This window comes from Arabidopsis lyrata (genome assembly GCF_000004255.2).
Source record: "Arabidopsis lyrata subsp. lyrata unplaced genomic scaffold ARALYscaffold_5, whole genome shotgun sequence".
Lineage (NCBI taxonomy): Eukaryota > Viridiplantae > Streptophyta > Magnoliopsida > Brassicales > Brassicaceae > Arabidopsis > Arabidopsis lyrata.
Genome location: NW_003302551.1, coordinates 15,975,140 through 15,993,330, shown reverse-complemented (window position 1 = coordinate 15,993,330; position 18,191 = coordinate 15,975,140). Strand labels below are relative to the sequence as shown.

The 18,191-nt window shown below is 35.8% G+C and overlaps 3 protein-coding genes and 1 long non-coding RNA gene across 5 annotated transcripts; 3 read left to right on the top strand and 1 right to left on the bottom strand.

Annotated features, from left to right (window-relative positions):
- Positions 1–266: 266 nt before the first annotated feature.
- Positions 267–6,642, bottom strand: LOC9313917 (dihydrolipoyllysine-residue acetyltransferase component 1 of pyruvate dehydrogenase complex, mitochondrial). Its single transcript, XM_021023998.1, has 23 exons — positions 6,362–6,642; positions 5,831–5,887; positions 5,505–5,559; positions 5,384–5,417; positions 4,964–5,013; positions 4,844–4,888; positions 4,602–4,675; positions 4,385–4,454; positions 3,781–3,972; positions 3,637–3,681; positions 3,450–3,523; positions 3,027–3,096; positions 2,382–2,768; positions 2,155–2,215; positions 2,037–2,081; positions 1,868–1,951; positions 1,639–1,715; positions 1,506–1,568; positions 1,309–1,379; positions 1,151–1,211; positions 936–996; positions 773–853; positions 267–626 (listed from the first exon to the last, which is right to left on the bottom strand). Exons 1-23 carry the CDS (start codon positions 6,454–6,456, stop codon positions 568–570), a joined length of 1,911 nt encoding a protein of 636 aa, XP_020879657.1. The 5' UTR covers positions 6,457–6,642; the 3' UTR covers positions 267–567.
- Positions 6,643–8,250: 1,608 nt separating this feature from the next.
- LOC110227997 lies at positions 8,251–9,593 on the top strand. The gene is made up of 2 exons (XR_002331589.1): positions 8,251–8,644; positions 9,058–9,593. It is a non-coding gene; the product is annotated as an uncharacterized LOC110227997 (long non-coding RNA).
- Positions 9,594–10,784: 1,191 nt separating this feature from the next.
- LOC9313916 (SEC12-like protein 1) lies at positions 10,785–14,004 on the top strand. The gene is made up of 10 exons (XM_021024980.1): positions 10,785–11,217; positions 11,478–11,578; positions 12,086–12,218; positions 12,304–12,395; positions 12,591–12,690; positions 12,904–12,976; positions 13,062–13,182; positions 13,274–13,393; positions 13,491–13,561; positions 13,657–14,004. Exons 1-10 carry the CDS (start codon positions 11,026–11,028, stop codon positions 13,845–13,847), a joined length of 1,194 nt encoding a protein of 397 aa, XP_020880639.1. The 5' UTR covers positions 10,785–11,025; the 3' UTR covers positions 13,848–14,004.
- A 326-nt stretch (positions 14,005–14,330) lies between these two features.
- Positions 14,331–18,149, top strand: LOC9313915 (phosphoglucan phosphatase DSP4, chloroplastic). Of its 2 annotated transcripts, none has more exons than XM_021024981.1 (13): positions 14,331–14,603; positions 14,714–14,837; positions 14,932–15,034; positions 15,294–15,370; positions 15,465–15,541; positions 15,616–15,696; positions 16,166–16,298; positions 16,570–16,629; positions 16,997–17,053; positions 17,185–17,280; positions 17,508–17,567; positions 17,651–17,758; positions 17,849–18,149. In XM_021024981.1, the coding sequence occupies exons 1-13, from the start codon at positions 14,578–14,580 to the stop codon at positions 17,978–17,980; spliced, it is 1,134 nt and encodes a 377-aa protein (XP_020880640.1). In that variant the 5' UTR covers positions 14,331–14,577; the 3' UTR covers positions 17,981–18,149. The 2 variants fall into 2 exon arrangements, with proteins under 2 accessions (XP_020880640.1, XP_020880641.1); XM_021024982.1 differs by having other exon boundaries at positions 17,651–17,766; positions 17,849–17,939.
- The last annotated feature ends 42 nt before the right edge of the window (positions 18,150–18,191 follow it).

Here is an 18,191-nt window from a genome sequence, read left to right as displayed (position 1 = left end):
GTTTGTGATAATCTTGTTTATTTCGAAAGGTAAAAACATTATCTGCAAGACATTAGACTACTTCGGATGATTCATTTCAACTGCATTAATTACCTTCAAATCTCTGAAATTTCCTTCTTTTTCAATGAAGTTTAAACCCAAAATTTTGGATATACATTTTGTAATCTCTTGATTTTAACACTAAATACTATAAATCGTTTCTTGGAGCTCTAAAAATAAAATTTTGTAGAACGAAATTATGTGATAGTTAAAGGTTAAACCCATGGTAGTGAGGGTAAAATACTTTTTAATGATTTCACCTGTTGTGTTATTGACAGCTGAATTTATTTATTTTGCAGAGGACAGAGCAAACAAAAAATACCTCATGAAGTTACCAATCTATAAGACGAATTATAAGACCAAAACAAATTTTGGTAGAGTATGAACCAAATGGAAAAAAATGAAACATGTGATCAGAGTTAACCCTGTAGGCCAGCAGTTCTTTCTGGTTCTGGATGTGCACGTGGGTTGGTCCGAGGTTTATTATGTAGTAATCCAAGATTCATTTGATAAACAGTTGGATCTTTCTCACAGAAGAAGTCGTCGAACATCCTCAAAGTTTGAACGCAACTCAGACATAAACGAAGCTGAAACAAAGCCGGTTTCATAATAGCAATGAGTAGTAACAAAGGAGAAAACACAGTGAATTATAAGCGACAGCATTGTGTTGCCTTTACTACGGACTCAAACATAGAAAAACTTGAAAAGAAGGGATCTATAAGTGTTGCATTACCTCCAACTTGTCCATCAAAGATCCGATGATCAGCGGATAACGTTACATTCATTTTCGTTACAACAGAAGGCTTCTCAATTCCTGAAACAATGACGAAAACTTGTCATACCATGATCAGAATAGCAACCCTAGTTGAAAACCCAAAAGGATACTACTATCTCACCATCTAGTCCAATAACTGGCTCAACCACTTTATTTCCTCTACCAACTGCTAGAATCCCAGCCTGCAAGACAATTGACAGTCCTGAAGTTTATTATCTAAAAAACACATCTGCACCTCTATAAATACTAAACTAAATCTTCCACCACACAAATTACAAACATCAAAACTTAATCTTCAATCTGTAATTCAGGGTGCATCGTTAAGGCTACGATTACCTGAGGGGGATTAATGATTGCGCAGAAATGGTCCACAGGATACATCCCTAGATTTGATATGCTGGAAAACGATAAAGTATGGTTTTCTCTTTAAGTAGGAAAAGTTTCACATGATTGATAATTCCAGACGATGCTTAATAACTTAACATGATGAGTACCTGAATGTCCCTCCTTGAAACTCATGAGGAGCAAGCTTTCCAGAACGCGCCTTTTGTGCCAGCTCCTTAACCTGCTCCAAAAATCAATTGACAAATCAAAATTCATAACTATCGATATGCAGCACATGAAATATGGTAAGAACTGATCAAACAAGTGTGCCTCTATATTCGTTAAACTTCAGAGGGAAGAAAATTACCTCTAAGGAAATAGCAGAAATAGATTTCTGGTCTGCATTCTTGATAATTGGAGTCATTAAGCCCTGCAACACATGCCAAGATGATGAGGACTAAACTGTTGAAATAATCAGAAAATCCAACACACAACTGTACCTTCTCAGTTGCAACTGCAATTGATATGTCAACACTGTCACACATAACGATATCTCCTTTCTCAGCATCCCAGTAAGCTGCCAGACATTGAGAAAGAGAACTTTAAGCAACCATAAAAAAGGGTTGACCAAGCAAAAGAGAAAAAACAACCATACGATTCCAATCCACAAATCATTACATCAAACTCAAACTAAAAAATAATTTCTCTTTACGAGGAGAAAATTATCACCATTAGCTTGCCGTACATTCCTCAGTGCGACTGCCACTGCTTTAATAACTATGTCATTGACAGACACTTTAACGCCATGGTTTTCTGTAGTTTATGAAAGTACAGTTCACTTTGAGCCTCTCAAGTTGTTAATAAATACCAGGATGTGTGATAGGAGCAGTCTACAAACCTTGAAGTTCTTTTCTAAATGCAAGAAGAGGATCCAATACAACATCTGCAGGCACAATCAAATGCTTAAACAGCAAATAAAATACACCAAGAAAATACAAAGGTTATGAGTCACCAACCTGATTGTAAATACAAATGGGGTGTCTTCTGTTTTGATTCCAATAAACGTTTTGCTATAATCTGCCAAGTGGGAAAAGTCAAACAGAAGGCAGCTTTTCATTATGATCCTAGCAGCAAACATTAATGCTGAAAGTATGTTTTCCCCTTAAGGAAGAATGCTTCAGCAGGAAATATTTCATCATTCCACATAGAGAGTAGTAAATATGTTAATAATATGTTAATTTACCTTGCGAATTTGACTATTGGGAAAATCTTCATAATTATCTGACTGTGTCACAGAAGACTTCGATGTGGATGAGGATTTAGACGGGGTCTCCTTTGACGGTTGCTTCTTCTTCGTAGAAACAGATGTTTTAGAAACTTTTCCAGAAGCAATTGCGGCCGCAACGTCTGATTTCAGTAATGTACCATAGGGACCCGACGCCTCAATTGATGATGCCTCCAATCCATGTCCTAAAATCAATAGCTTTGCAGCAGGACTGATCTTTGTGAAGCCTGCTTTCCTCCCTGTAGGTTTATCTACAACACTGTGAGGGACTTCTTTAACTGTCTCAACCTCAGAACTACCTGCGGAAGAAGACTTGATGACTTCAATACTTTCAGCATCTTCAACCTACAGAGAAGAAGGATTAGCTTATAATATCCCCCATTCTGCAAGCAATTGTATTTTCAAAGATTTTTTGTGCAGGCATAACCTTTACTTCAGGCAATATATAACGTAGCATGGAACTATAAGAGTGTCCACCAATTTATGCACAAAATGCATTACACACAGGCTAGTAAAACAAATGGATCAAATATACCGGTCGCCGTAATACAGTTTTCTGGCATAAAGAATTCAGTTAATGTACTTTTGAAGTAAAAAACTTACTATAAGGGCAATTGGCTTTCCAACCGCCACATCCTTGGAACCTTCAGGAATTAGAATTTTAGCCAAGTACCTACACCAAAAGTCATCCAACAAGTTATACAATCTATTAATATAACATCACTCATCTGAATACTAATGCAGTCCAGTTAATCTGTTTTTGTAGAGGAAGCCCATACTCATATGAAAACTAAGAAACATGAAATCAGCCTTTAAATCAGATTCAGTTCAAGGGAGAACACTTGAACAGACCTTACTTTCGCAATCAACATTTACTTCTCACTTAAACCAAACAAAAAAGAAGCACTATCCACAGATAGTGAATGCTATATAGAATGAACATCAACATGCTGCCTAGAAAAAGAAATGTCGTTTATGCTCCAAGTGATTATTAACAGGAATAAGACGACAAGATGTTAGGTATACCCCTCTTCAAGGCTTTCAAATTCCAGAGTGGCTTTGTCAGTCTCGATCTCACCTATGACATCACCCACTTCAATCTGTTGACCAGGAAATGAAAAGAATCAACACGGGAAAGTGCATAAACACCAGATATCTTGTGGTGAAATTACAATGCCAATTTACACTCAGTCTTGGGTCACCACAAACTAACCTTGTCACCCTCTTTTTTCCACCATTTGGCAATGTTACCTTGGTTCTGCACATCAATAAACAAATAATGAATCAGCGTTTCAGGATAGAAAGGTGGATGCCTTCTCCTCCAAAACAAGCTAGCATAAAATATGGAATTTCATACCATTGTAGGAGAAAGTGCTGGCATTTCTAAGACGACATGTGGGGGAAGATCTGATGTATCGGGCTGAATGGAACCTTTTTGTTGTGTGCTTTCGTCAGGTTTCATCTCTTGCTGAGCTGATGTTTCCTCTTTGCCAACTCGTCCACCCTCTATGGTAGCAGGAACATTTTGAATGTCGTCTTCCTCCTCAACCTTGGTTACAATTAAATATATAAGATTACACTCTTATCCATCAAACTTATGTAGCAAGATGTTGACCAAACCCTAACCCTTATACGCTACATCCTAAACCCTACGATATAATGATGTAGGGGACATGACATGACAACCAGGTTGACAAAAGGAAATATTTTGAAGAAGAAAGCATGAGATTGGATCTTGGTCATTTTTTCCACAATAAATCTTGACAACGAAATACCATACATCTCTATGATTCGTCAAGTCTTTCAGGATGTAAACCCAGGAAACCAAAGAAAATGAAGAGGCCAAGAGCAGACTAGATAAACAAACAGGAACTCCTAATGAGCATATGTTGATGCATGCATTACCTTTTGTGAGATCATACTTGGTTTTTTTAAATGTATAAGACAGCCATTGTGCTTACCATTATTGCAATCGGTTCATTAACAGGGATATCCTTTGATCCTTCAGTGACTAAAATCTTGGCCAGAAATCTACAGAACCATGCTTCATTGTAAGCCAATTGACATTTGCATATACTGTACTTATTGTGAGTCAGCTTTTTGAATTACCAAGGTATACTGAAATAAAAAACATAAATCAAAACACATAAAATCATGAACCGGCTTTTTCAGAATTACCCTTCCTCTTGACTCTCAAATTCTACAGTGGCTTTGTCTGTCTCTATTTCACATAGTACATCACCCACCTCTACCTGTCAGGAAGAACCAAAATTCATACCTGTTAATGAGAACTTCCACATCCTATATTTTCTTTGCCAGCTAATTTATCAATTTATCGTCTTTCTCCTATAATGATCATTCTTAGACAACACCATAGAAGTCGAGTAAAATTTTGACAACCAAAAATAACAATAACCCACCTTGTCACCTTCTTTCTTCATCCATTTCACAACATTTCCATGACTCTGCAAAAGCCCAGCAAACATAAAACAATGATTGAAGTCCAAATTTCTTTACAAGATTGAAGTCCAATTTCCTACCATAGTAGGAGACAATGCTGGCATTGCAAGAACCGTCTGTGATATGGGTCCTACAACCCAAAGAAAAATTAGATTAACGGACAAATCTTGTATAATTGATTGCATCTCCTGTCGCTATAGCTAAGAGTATGATGGAAGCACAAACATCAGAGAAAAGAGTGATATGGAATTTTTTGCATCATTTAACATGTCTTTTTTTTTTATAAGATAAGAAAGTTTCCATTAATTATTCTTATCACCCACTTAATATCTGTGTTGGTAATTCTTATGGCTAGAACAATTTAACAATTGTCGACAGGTTGCTCGAATCAGATGAAAGTCCCATAATCAACTGGTTTAGTAATTCTATAATGGAATTGCTTTGTAGACTCATTTATGAAGATCTTTCTTCCATAAGATGACATAACAATCGATGAATACCTGTAGATGAAAAGTTTTGCACGCCAAATCGCAACTACAAGAAAACAATGTATGTGAGAAACAGGGATAGATAAAAGTGAAAAAAGAAAAGAAAAGAAACAGTACTAACTCTTCAACTTACAAAAGGCTTTGGAGGACTATCATCCATTCTTGTAATCATGTCTATAGAGGCAGGCCTGAAAATGTAGAACAGACAAGATCTGAATATGAACTAACAGTCTAACCCATAAGTCATCTTGTATCGACAAACTAAAACACTTCATCCACTAAAAAAGAGATCTTAAAAGAAAAAATAGACAGGATAGAGCTGAACCTAGAGAAAAGGAACTGGAATAGACTGTTCATGGTGTTCTTAACTTAGTAATTAGTATTGATTTAACAGAAATTTGGGTAAACCTTTTTTGAAACCATCATCAATTACAGAAATTTGTGGTATGGAACACAAACCTCACACCATTACTGCTACGAATCTTGTCGTCCAAGTGGTATAGTCCATCAGAAAAGCTGAATAAGAAAGTTCATGGTCAAAGCACAAATGTACTGGAAAGCTAGAGAAATCACACCAGTTTTAGCTTCTATGAACAGAAATATAAGAAATGCATTCCTATTTTCTGGGAGCTATTAGAATAAATCGAGACTGGAAGGACACTCACTTGTTGTTCACAGCGAGTAACATAAAAATGGAAATTTCATCTCACAAACTAGACCCGTAATACCATTTCAGAGAGAAAAATAGATAGTTAAATTGGTTACAACAAAACCAGATTGGCATTCTTTCTACCCACAGAACAACATCACTATACAATACGCAATAACAACTCCAAAAAGTCAAAGGAAGATTGCCTAAAGAGAAGAAGAAGAAAACGAAATCGAACTAAGAAACAGTTCAGTCATCCAATTGCCAAAGATCACACATGGAAGAAGGGCAACATCAAATACTTTGAAAGAGGCGGGACTAGATAGAGAGAATAAGCGTACCGAGAATGGAATCCGGAGGCAGGAGCGAAAAGACGAGCTCTGAGAAGCGAGGAAGTCCGGGCGATCGCAGCGCGCCGGAAGAGCGGAAGCACCATGAGAGCACTTCGAGAAAAGAGGAGGGTTTGAGAAAATCACAAATGGGAGAGAGAGACGATGATGATATCGAATCGTAACACTTTGATTTTGGTCAGATCACACACAGCGACGCCACGAACGATTCTCATTAGGAAAGTGTGTTCATAAATTCAGATACGGCCCGGTCCGGCCCGGATTTAAAAAACCAGTAATCATTACTGAACCGGAAATTCACATTAAACCATATTTAATTGATTGGTTTGAGTGAAGAACCGAACATTCAAAGGGCGATTGAGGGTTTGATTGGTTTTCTCCGACCACCTTTTACGTTTGCGAAAGGTCGCCCGTTCCCGTTACATAAAATACAGATTCTATAAATAAAGTTCATAGTGTTAACTTTATAACCATTTTTCAGATATTTGATTATTCTTCATTAAAATGTAAAAGAGATACATCGTAGAGTTTATATACAAAGTAAAGCAAAGGATAATTAGCCTAACTAAACCGGAACATAACCGGATATATATAATCTCTAATACCATTTTAATAAGAAAGGAAATTTTATCAAAGCTTTGCGGCAATGGGTTGCAGAAATAAATGTTTTACAAATTAATTATTAAGAAATGCACAAGGTTTTATCAAGGAAGCGATTTTGTTGCCCAAGAGATTTGTAATTTGTTCACCAGAGATCATCATATTGTTGTAGTTGGACTTATGTGAATCAAATAGAATCGATTGATTTGGCCAACAATGGAGGAATGAGACATGATTCTCTAATAGTCCGAAGTTGAGGGGATGCAGGCACATGGAGAAAGTCTTCGACATGATGGCGAGTCGAATCTTGAAACAACTGCAAGGCTAAGGTGACTTTCGAGAAGACAGAGAAGTTGTTCTTTTGAATGCTCTCTTACGCTAATCATAATATTTAAAAAACAAAAAAGAAAAAAAAAAGACCTAGTCAAAAAACCAAAAATATTGGGAGGAGGAAAAAAAGAGGCAGCTAGAATTGTGTTCTTATGTCAGGATAGAGATATCTACTTGATGGTGATCTATAAAAAGGGATTTAACATGTAGAAACGTCCTTCCACGGAAGGTTAAGAGTATTTCTTCGAATGTGATTGTGCTATATATATGTTGAATTCAAGCCTAATTAGCCATATCTAGTTAAGGGAAACGACAGTGAGACGACCAAATCTCATATATATAAAATATGAGTCTTTAATTCTTTATGAATGATGTATGTGTTGAAATATTGAACGTTCGATCTTTGTTAGACTATAACTTTCGATCTTTCGAGATGTAGTGAGACTGGAACTAGATAGTGACAAAGGGTTGAGTGAGTTGGTCGAATTGTTTCAGATGACAAGTAATTGAATGCATTATTGTGTGTTTCGAGGGATGGAATTAATTAACCCTAGCGCAACTAGATAACTTTTTGTGACGCGTCATTTATATCGGAAGAAAGCATGCATGGCGCGTTGTCGAACAACAAACGTGTTTCTCCATGACTCCATTCATGCAAATAGTCAGTCTCATGTGGATTGTCATGCATATTTGTAAAACAACTGGTGACAAAGACGAGGAGATAAGAAGCTGAGGCTCTAGACAAGAAAGTGCTACATGTCTCCAAAATCTTCGAAGAAGTAGCCCATGGAGATGCTTCGATCGGTGAGGGGGAAAAGAGTCCACCGTTTCCAGCATCATAGGAATTTGATTATTTGTCTGACTTTGCTTGATGCAGGATTTGTTTGACGCAGTATCAAAACTTAGTTTTGAGATATTATATCTTAGAGCACCATTATCGGTAAGCTCTTAGACATATCTTAGAAAAATTTTAGGTAATTATATGAATAAAATTAAATGCCAAATATTGAATAATGTTAAGGAACGTCTCTTACTTAAGAGACAACAAAATACCTTAAGAGACGAACGTCTTTATTTTTTCTCGTCTCTTTCTGGTCTCCTTCTCTCTCGTCTCCGATGGTGAAATCGAAGAGTTTGGTCTGGATCGTCTTAAAATTGGTTCGAATTGGTTGCCCGTGTTCTGTTGTCTCTCTCTCTCTTTATCGTCTCTCCGATGGCGATCAATTTCACGATTGTTCTCTTTCAATCGTATAAAGCCAAGTGCTTTTTCTCAAAATTTACCTGCGAATTTAAGGTAGGAAGAGAAGCTAAAGCTCTAATAGAAGTGAGTCCGTTGATGAAGATGTATGTGTTAAATAACTCAAAACCCCCTCTTTTGAATTCTGAATTGTGTGAAGATCATGAATCGATTCGCTCAAGCTCGAGTGTTTAGATGTTTGCGTTGTGATGATGTTACGTTTGATTTCATTGTGTTGATTACGATTTTGTTCAGCTCCTTCACAAGTTTGGTGCCATAATTGAGTAAATAGGGTTTGTTAGAACCAAAGTTTATAGCTTTTTTGTCAAATTGAATCTCTGTCTGAATGTGAGCTGTGTGTTAAAGCTTGAATCTTTTTGTCAATTGTCTTTATGGGTCTCAAAAACCTCACATGGTTTTGTGTTGAATCTCTCGGTTCTCTTTCTAAATGTGAGGATCTATGCTTTATTTTCTCACCTTTGTATCTTCTGGATGATATATTTCCTATGTTTTGTTGCAGTGTCATGTATTTGAAGAAAGTTCACTGAAATTGAAGAAACATTCTTATTATTGTCTCTTTATCGTATTTGCATAAACATTCAAGCAAAGATGGGAAGGAGATGATGCAACCTCCACAATCTGCAGACCCCATGGCTTGTTCAAGTAAGATTTGCTTTTTAGTTTTCTTATGATGTACAAGGAGAACTTCCACAAGCCTTTTGTCGTCGGGCTGCTGTCAAAGGATGTATCTATGTACGTTTGGAACAATTTACTGCATTGTGTACTATGTTGCTGCTGTGGTATTTGTTACTTGGTTTTGTTGACGAAAGGATTCTTACTTGATTATTTTAAAATCTTTTAGATTAGTCACGTTAACTTTATTATCACAAGGTTACTTCTTATGGCATGTAGACTGATTTCGGACCTGCTGTCTCCTTTATTCTTTGAGCAACATTTGGTTTATGTAAACTTAAAGTGTTGTGTCTTTGAAAGTTTATGCATTGATGTCTTTGTGCATGTCTTTATGTTTTTGTTTATTGATGTCTTTATGTTCAAGTGTTTTTGTGTATTGATGTCTTTATGTTCATGTTTATGTTTTTGTTTAACTCTTTCTTTATGTCTTTATGTATGTGAATCTCCTCCTCTAAACATGTTTATGACTTTTGTTTCCCAAGGTACAAAGCAAATGCTGTTTCTTCTTGCTTTTTCCTTTGTTTGGAAACGAAGTAACGTATCCGATTCACATGATATGTAGGGAGGATGGGAGAATGATGACTCAGTCACATATTCACTCTTGTTCTCACAAACTAATGCAACAATCGTTTACAATTCAACTCTTCTTCTTTATACTCCAAGTGATTTACCAAAGACTTTTGTTCTTTATACCACAAAACAATCTTTTCTACTTTTCTAAACTCTTGTTCTTTTTACCACAAAACAATCTTTTCTAAACTTTTGTTCTTTATCAAAATCTCGTCGATATGATGGTCCACTAGAAATCGATTTTGTGATCGAGCTATGCATCAACAATTGAATAAGGATTTGGTCGAGCATATATGGACAAAATATTCTAGAAATTAAGTTTAAAACATTTGTGCTTTATGTTATAAATTGTATCTCATGTATGTTTTAATTTTTTTAATTTGCAACAATTATTAAATTTTCTATAATTATAAATTTTATTTTTATATTAATATTTATTTTTCTAAGAACCACATGTTAAGAGTCTAACATTAATCACACAAAAATTTTAACTCAAAAATACTATCTCTTAACAATCACTTTTACAAATAAATTACTTAAATATTGCTAAGATTAATTTCTAAGAGACCACTTATAATCATGCTCTTAGCTTCTTTATTTTTGGTAGAGAGATATTATACTTTTTAATTTGTAGTATATAGTGTCAAAAAGTATTATATTGCACTATTAAAATTATATTTTATGCATAAGTTACATAAATATTATTATTATCATATCTTTTCATATTTACAATATTAAAATTCTTTGTAAAATAGCTGTATCTAACAATCAGATTACGTTCAATCTTTACCTTTTTTCTATATTACATTCTTCTTTTTTTCTTTTTCGAAACAATAAGATTGACATTTGACACCAATGGGAAAGTCTACTGTAGATTACGGAAGCACGATGTGACCGAACTTTTGTAGTATAAAATTCGGCATCGGAACAAGGATCTAAAGGAATATCCTTTCCCACCACCGCATATGCACGATTACTACAACGCAAATGTCTGAGATTTTGCAATTCCATTATTATACTCAACAAAATCTCTCTGTCCAATTTCCAAAGTCAACTCCTTTTTATTTTTTGTTTTACTTCCTGTTTTCCTCTTGAACAACAACAACCCAAATATAAAAAAAAAACAAACAATATTTGTGTATATATAAAGAGAGATCCAAATTGGAGAGTCAGATAGAGAGAGAGAGAGACCAAAGAGGAAATTAATTATCAATCAATCCAACGAATGGAGATTGAAGAAGCGAGTCGTGAAAGTGGACATGTTGTGTGCGGATCATGGATTCGTCGCCCGAAGAAAGTAAACTGGGTTCTTATCGCTAAAGCTTCTAAACGCCGTGGCTCATCTGTTTCTTCTCCTGCTCTTCTCAACATCTTCTCTTTTGACCCCGTTACTGCTTCTCTCTCCTCCTCTCCTTTGGTAAAATTCTTCTTACACCTTTGCAATTTTTGAATCGACAGGAGCTTCCAAATCTTGTTGGGTTTTGGGTGAAATCTAGTTTGTTTCGTTAGATTGGGAGATTTGGGTTCTTCTGAATCACGCAATAATTCTAGGGTTCTTCAAGTTGGTTTCTTCTGATTCTGAGATAGCAGGGCAAAGCTCCTTTCTTTTTGTAGTTACTTCTGTCGACTAATGAAATAAAAAAAAACAACCTTTTTCTTCTTATTCTTTGAGCAAAGGCAACACATACGCTAAAGGAGAGTGATGGTGATCCTGTGACTGTTTCAGTGCATCCTGCTGGAGATTACTTTGTTTGCTCAACCTCCAAAGGTGGTTGCAAGTACGTTATCTCTGTTTTTACCACCCACAAGTTTTTATCCAAAGACATTCTATAGTTCCTTCCTCTGATACTATGTTTCTAAATTTGTTGAGTTGGTATTGTTAAAGTTATGAAGAACATGAGAACTAGACATCAAATTGACTAGAACTTAACATTGCTTCTCTCATTACATCAAACGATCTCCCACCTCCTATGTTTGCTCATGTAGAATTAATTGTAGTGATGCTTGAATTTCTTGTGTGTTTAGGTTTGGTTTATTATATATCTGCATATACTTTTGTTGGAAATTGCCGTTGCCTTTTACAACTGGCCTCTTTCTAGTTTTGATCCATGTATCTTTTGACTTCCCTTTCTTGCATTCATCTTTTGCAACTCTGCTATTCCATCTATTTCACACATACTAGAGAACTGGAGTTGACTTCCACCATTTTGGACACTATCTGCCTTATTGTCTATACAAATTTTGTTTACGGTTCAGATGGTAAATATAGTTTATTTGGTTTTCAGGTCATTTGAGATTGTTGGAGGAGCAACGGGTATTACGATCTTAGCCAAAGAACTCCTTCCCCTCCAAAATGCTGGACTACAAAAGTGTATGGCCTTCAGCTTTGATGGGTCTAAATTAGCTGCTGGGGGATTGGTAAGGAACTGAAATATAAAAAGGGATTTTTTTCTTTCACTGTTGCGACAATTTTAGTTGTAGCTTACTACAAGCTATTTTTCAGGATGGATGTCTCAGAATTATGGAGTGGCCAAACCTAAGTGTAATTTTGGATGAGCCAAAGGCACACAAATCCATCCGGGACATGGATTTTAGGTAAACACCGGAACCTTCTCTACCACCATCCCTCCTTTTATATTATTTTCAATGTGAAACCGGGATTGAGGTAGTAAAAACTGGTCTTCTGTATAGAACTGGGACTTGGTCATACAACACAAATAGAAGTTAATGGAGATTGTGAAATGAATCCCGTTGTGTGCATCTTTCTCATATTTGCATCTTTTTTTGTAGTCTTGACTCAGAGTTCTTAGCTACAACATCAACTGATGGATCAGCTAGAATATGGAAAGCAGAAGATGGTTTTCCTTTGTCTACTTTGGAACGTAGTGGGGTATGTGATTGTGAGAGTTAAAGTTTGCATTTGCATTGCTATATTTCTAAACTAATAATATCCAATGTAAGCTGTATGAAAGATGAGTTTCATGTCTATGATCTTTTTCAAGCAATATAATTCTGAGATTTATCGGTCTCGATTTTGTCGCTCTGGTGTTTCTTATATTGGCTTCTGATATATACTACCTAATTCTGATATCGATGTCTGCAGGATGAAAATATTGAACTGTGCCGTTTCTCTAAAGATGGAACAAAACCTTTTTTGTTTTGTGCTGCTCAAAGAGGTATGTAATATATCCGACTTTCGGGTAACATCACTACTATTTTACATCGATAACATCATATGAAATGTTATACAATTGGAATCAGGTGATACGCCTTTGGTCAATGTTTATGACATTAGTACATGGAAGAAGCTTGGGTTCAAGAAGTTGTCAAGGAAGACTGCATCGACAATGGCAGTGAGCTTGGACGGAAAATATATTGCTTTGTGAGTCTTTCTTCATCTTTGGCTGCTTATTGCTATCAGGCTTGTGATTGTACAAAGCTTAAAACCTCATACTTTGCATCTTTTTTTGTAGGGGTGGGAAAGATGGAGATGTATCTGTTGCTGAAGTTAAGACAATGGAAATCTACCACTACAGTAAGAGGCTACATCTTGGTCAATCCATTGCTTCACTTGAGTTCTGCCCTAGTGAAAGGTACGGTGAAGCAATTGAAAAGATAATGATAAATCAGAAACCCTTATGTCTCCGCATTTTTTCTAATGTTGATCTTTATCTAATTGGTTCTTTGTAGGGTTATGCTGACAACTTCGAGTGAATGGGGTGAGATGGTGACCAAACTCAGTGTACCAAAGGAGTGGAGAGGTTTGTTGCTGATCTCTTTCTCTGCAAATATGATCGGCACATATACGTTTATATATTATCTATTTCTCACTCATATATATGTGTTTGATGTGCAGAGTGGCAGATATATGCATTGCTGTTTTGCTTGTTCATGGCATCAGTGATAGCTGCATACGTATTCTTTGAAAACTCAGATTCGTTTTGGCAGTTACCAATGGGGAAAGTTCAAAAAAGACCAAAGATAAGTCTTTTTGGAGGTTCCTCCACGCCTTCTGAGGATCATAGTAGGTGGAACTTGGACCTATAGAAAGTTTATGTAAATTCATGAGACTCTTTCCTCTGCTTTTTTTTTCTTCTTCTTCCAAATCTTGTTGCAATGTTTTTTTTTCCCTTTCTTCTGATTTTGCTCTGACGAATAACTCTTTTGATTCTGGAATTAAAAATTCATTTTACTGTTTTGAACAGTCTTTGATTTCATTAATTGATTTGTATTTACAAGTAAGTCAGTCAATTACTGTTTCGAATTACTTCTGATGAAAAAAATTAAAAGTATTGAAATTGCAGAGAAGATCTTTTGTAGCAATAAAAGAGACGTGGTGACGTCATATGACTAGTGGTCCCATTAGCTCTTAGAAAAAACGGAAGATATTAAAAAAGAACCTCTCACTTTTCATCTTCATAAAATAATCTCTAACAAAAATACTTTGACAAAATAACCCAATTCAAATTTAATGGTGCTGATGTGGCAGCAGATATTACTTTTGTGAAGAGGGTGTTTTTGATATAGTAAAACGTTTGATACTTTTTTTTAATAGTAATTTTCCACTTTACGTAAGAAACAAAAGTGATTGCATTCCCGGTGAGGACCGTGGGGGTCCCAATTGTATCGTCGTGACCGTCAGAGTCACACTCACAGCGTTTTTGGACATGAATTGAAAAATTATTATAATTACCAGATTTTTATGTATCGTCGAACTGAGAGAGAAGTAAGTAGCTTCGTTTGCTTCCTCTGATATTTTTGCTACACTCTCTCAATAATGAATTGCCTTCAGAATCTTCCCAGGTATCTCTTCTTGCTTTCACAAATTAGCAATTTTTATGAAAATGTTGTTGATTTGGGTTCTTTGATTTGATTTGAGTTTGTGTGTTGTGTTTGATCGTTACTTATTTCAGATGTTTGGTCTCACCTCTGCTGGGATTTGGGTGCATTCAAAGAGATCCTTCTCCTTCTTCTCTGAAGATGTTAGTATCACCTCCGATCAAAGCCAACGATCCAAAAGCTCGACTTTTTTTACTGGTATACACCTCTTTTAAGATATATTGTTATATCAGTGTTGTTGGGTTTTTGTTTCTTGCTTTTATTGAAACTTTTCTAAATGCTTTGAGTGTAGGCAGTATCAGAGTCAAAGTCCAGCTCAGAGATGAGTGGTGTTTCAAAGGAGGAAGAGAAATCTGATGAATATAGCCAAGACATGACTCAAGCTATGGGTGCTGGTAAGTTTAGGTTTTACCTATACGTGTCCTTACATTGGAAACTCTAATGATTTCATTTCTACCAATTGTTGTCTGGTATTGGAATATTGACTTGGTTCATTAGATTGTACTCTACTCTTATAAAATTTCAATCTTTCATCTTGATTCTGTCTACCAAGGAATCCTAAATCTTTTGCTTGTTTATTGGCAAACTTACCCCTCTTGTCTCCTTAATTTTGTAATTCAGTCACTAATTGGTGCTTTTGTCTTTTGATTTCAGTTTTAACTTACAGGCACGAGTTAGGAATGAACTACAACTTTATTCGTCCAGATTTAATTGTTGGATCCTGCTTACAGGTTTTCTTTTTTATCCTTCGGTCAAATGGTGATTTTGCTTTAGAAATGTGTTACTTTCTTGGTGTTCTTATTGTCTGCTCTCCTTTATTGCTAGACCCCTGAAGATGTTGACAAGCTTCGTAAAATTGGGGTCAAAACTATATTTTGCTTGCAACAAGATCCAGACTTGGAGTATCCTTCCAAAGCTCTCTTTTTCTGTTCATGTTTATGATTTTTTTTTCAGTTTCCTTGACCAATCATTCCAGATATTTTGGAGTAGACATAAGAAGCATTCAAGCCTATGCTAAGAAACATAGTGATATTCAGCATATTCGCTGTGAAATCAGGTAAGGCCTTGCTAATTCAAGGAGCCACAATTGATGATCTAGCTGTTGGAGGGTAGTCTCAGTTATCTTTTAGGCAAGCAGTCTTTAAATTCCTCATGTTTTGTCAGTAAAGTGTTATACTTTCTTTTTGTTTGGGCTCTTTACTTTTATCACTTTTAGCAATAACTGGTTTATGACTAATACTGAATGACTTTTTGTTTTACCTGGTGCGAAATCACTGCTATCAAGTATCAACTAACTTTTTTGTTCGTCCACCTATGTCTGTTTGCGAGCTAGAGTAAATGTAGAAGTTAGTCATCATACCAGTCTCACTAAATTTCTTTACTGTTAAAGACTTGGAACTATCATTATCCCTTTTCGCATATGGCGTATATGAGAATGTTCACTAGCACATGCATAGAAAAATTCACCATGAACGCACTCACTCAGAATGTAGGGGATTGACATATTATAATATTTGATGTAACAGAGACTTTGATGCATTTGATTTGAGAATGCGTCTTCCAGCTGTGGTTAGTACACTTTACAAAGCTGTTAAGCGAAATGGAGGAGTTACATATGTGCATTGCACTGCTGGAATGGGAAGGGCTCCTGCTGTTGCGGTATGTTGCAGAGACCTGTTACTGTGCTAATCTCTTTTCCCCCTTATTTTTTTTGTACCACATCTTTCATCGTGAGTCTTCTATGGGCGTAACTCTATTGCTTCCCAAATTTGAAAAATTGTTTCAATTCAGTTCGAAGAAATAAAATATGAGACTGTTGAAATCAGTAGTCATCTTATTTTTGTGCTTCTTCGGTTGAATGAGGGAGTAATCAACAAATGTTCACTTTTTGCTGACTAATACTGAGAAGAGGTCTTGATTTCAATTTCAGTTGACATACATGTTCTGGGTGCAAGGCTATAAACTCATGGAAGCTCATAAATTACTTATGGTAAGATACTGGTGTAAGAACTGCTCTCTGTTGCCTCTGCATGATCTTCTTGGTACCTATATTAAGTAACCCAACATGGTAATCATGTTCAACTAATGTTATTGCTTGTTATATAATGTGAGGATGCTTGGGGATTTGCTTTTTCTCCTATGAACCAATGATTATGATAAGTAGAATTCCAAACCATTTGGATCACGTTTTGCAGTAATATATACTGAAAAATAGCATTGAAAAGAAAAACTCTTGGGTTCATACATCAATTAGTCTAGCATTTAGACATATTAATTGAGAGATTTTTCGATGGCTGGTAAAGCATAAAGGCAAGCGTAAAATTGAACTTTACAACATCTCTGAATATTTATTGCAGAGCAAAAGGTCATGTTTTCCGAAGCTGGATGCTATCAGAAATGCTACAATTGATATTGTGAGTCATCGTTCAACTTTCAAAATGCTTGCAGAAGCTTATCAGTTCCATTGATTAGCATAAGTTACAACATTTGTTGCATAGTTCCTTGATTCCTGATTATTGTTTCCCGGTATAAATGGATATAAAAGCTTACAGGACTGAAGAAGAAGACTGTTACTCTGACACTGAAAGACAAGGGATTCTCCGCTGTAGAAATTTCTGGCCTTGACATTGGATGGGGACAGGTGGAAAAAGTTTTATTTTCCTTAAATCAGATAATATATTATAATTCGTTGTTCTTAAAACTATGGTGTGCCATATAAGCGTTAAAGCTAGGAGCCTAGGATGCACATTTCTCATTGCTGTTTCATGAAAATATTGTCTTATAATTATGCAGAAATACTTGGGAGTATTTATTTTATAATGTAAATCTTTTGCCCTACTTATCACCAGATTTTTTTCCTTGATGTAGAGGATACCTTTAACACTGGACAAAGGAACAGGATTTTGGACCCTAAAGAGAGAACTGCCTGTGAGTTTTCTTAATAGACTGGAAAGCTCAATGTATGTTTTTGTTATCATTTTCTGACCGCAGTTACAACTTCTGAAACACAGGAAGGGCAGTTTGAATATAAATACATCATAGATGGTGAATGGACACACAATGAGGCTGAACCCTTTATAGGACCTAACAAAGATGGCCATACCAACAATTACACGAAAGTAAAAATGTCTCTGTCTCTTAACATAGGAGTTGAACAAGTATTGATGAATGAGTTAATGCTGTAACGTTGTTGTGTACTAATTAAACAGGTAGTGGGTGATCCAACGAGTGTGGATGGTGCAACTCGGGAGAGACTATCGAGCGAAGACCCTGAGCTGTTGGAGGAAGAACGCTCAAAACTAATCCAGTTCTTGGAGACTTGTTCTGAGGCAGAGATTTGAAAGTTGAAAGCATTTAGACTATGTGAATGTACAACTTACTACTAGTAACAAGAAAATAAAATGCTTCATGTTGGTAATACATGAGGTTACGTTTATTATAGCAGCAAGAAAACATGAAGTTAGTTGTACTATGTTCTAGTATTATATATACATAGAGTTTAATAACGTTCTTTCACCATGTCATAATCGGTGAGGGTCGAAATTGATTGAT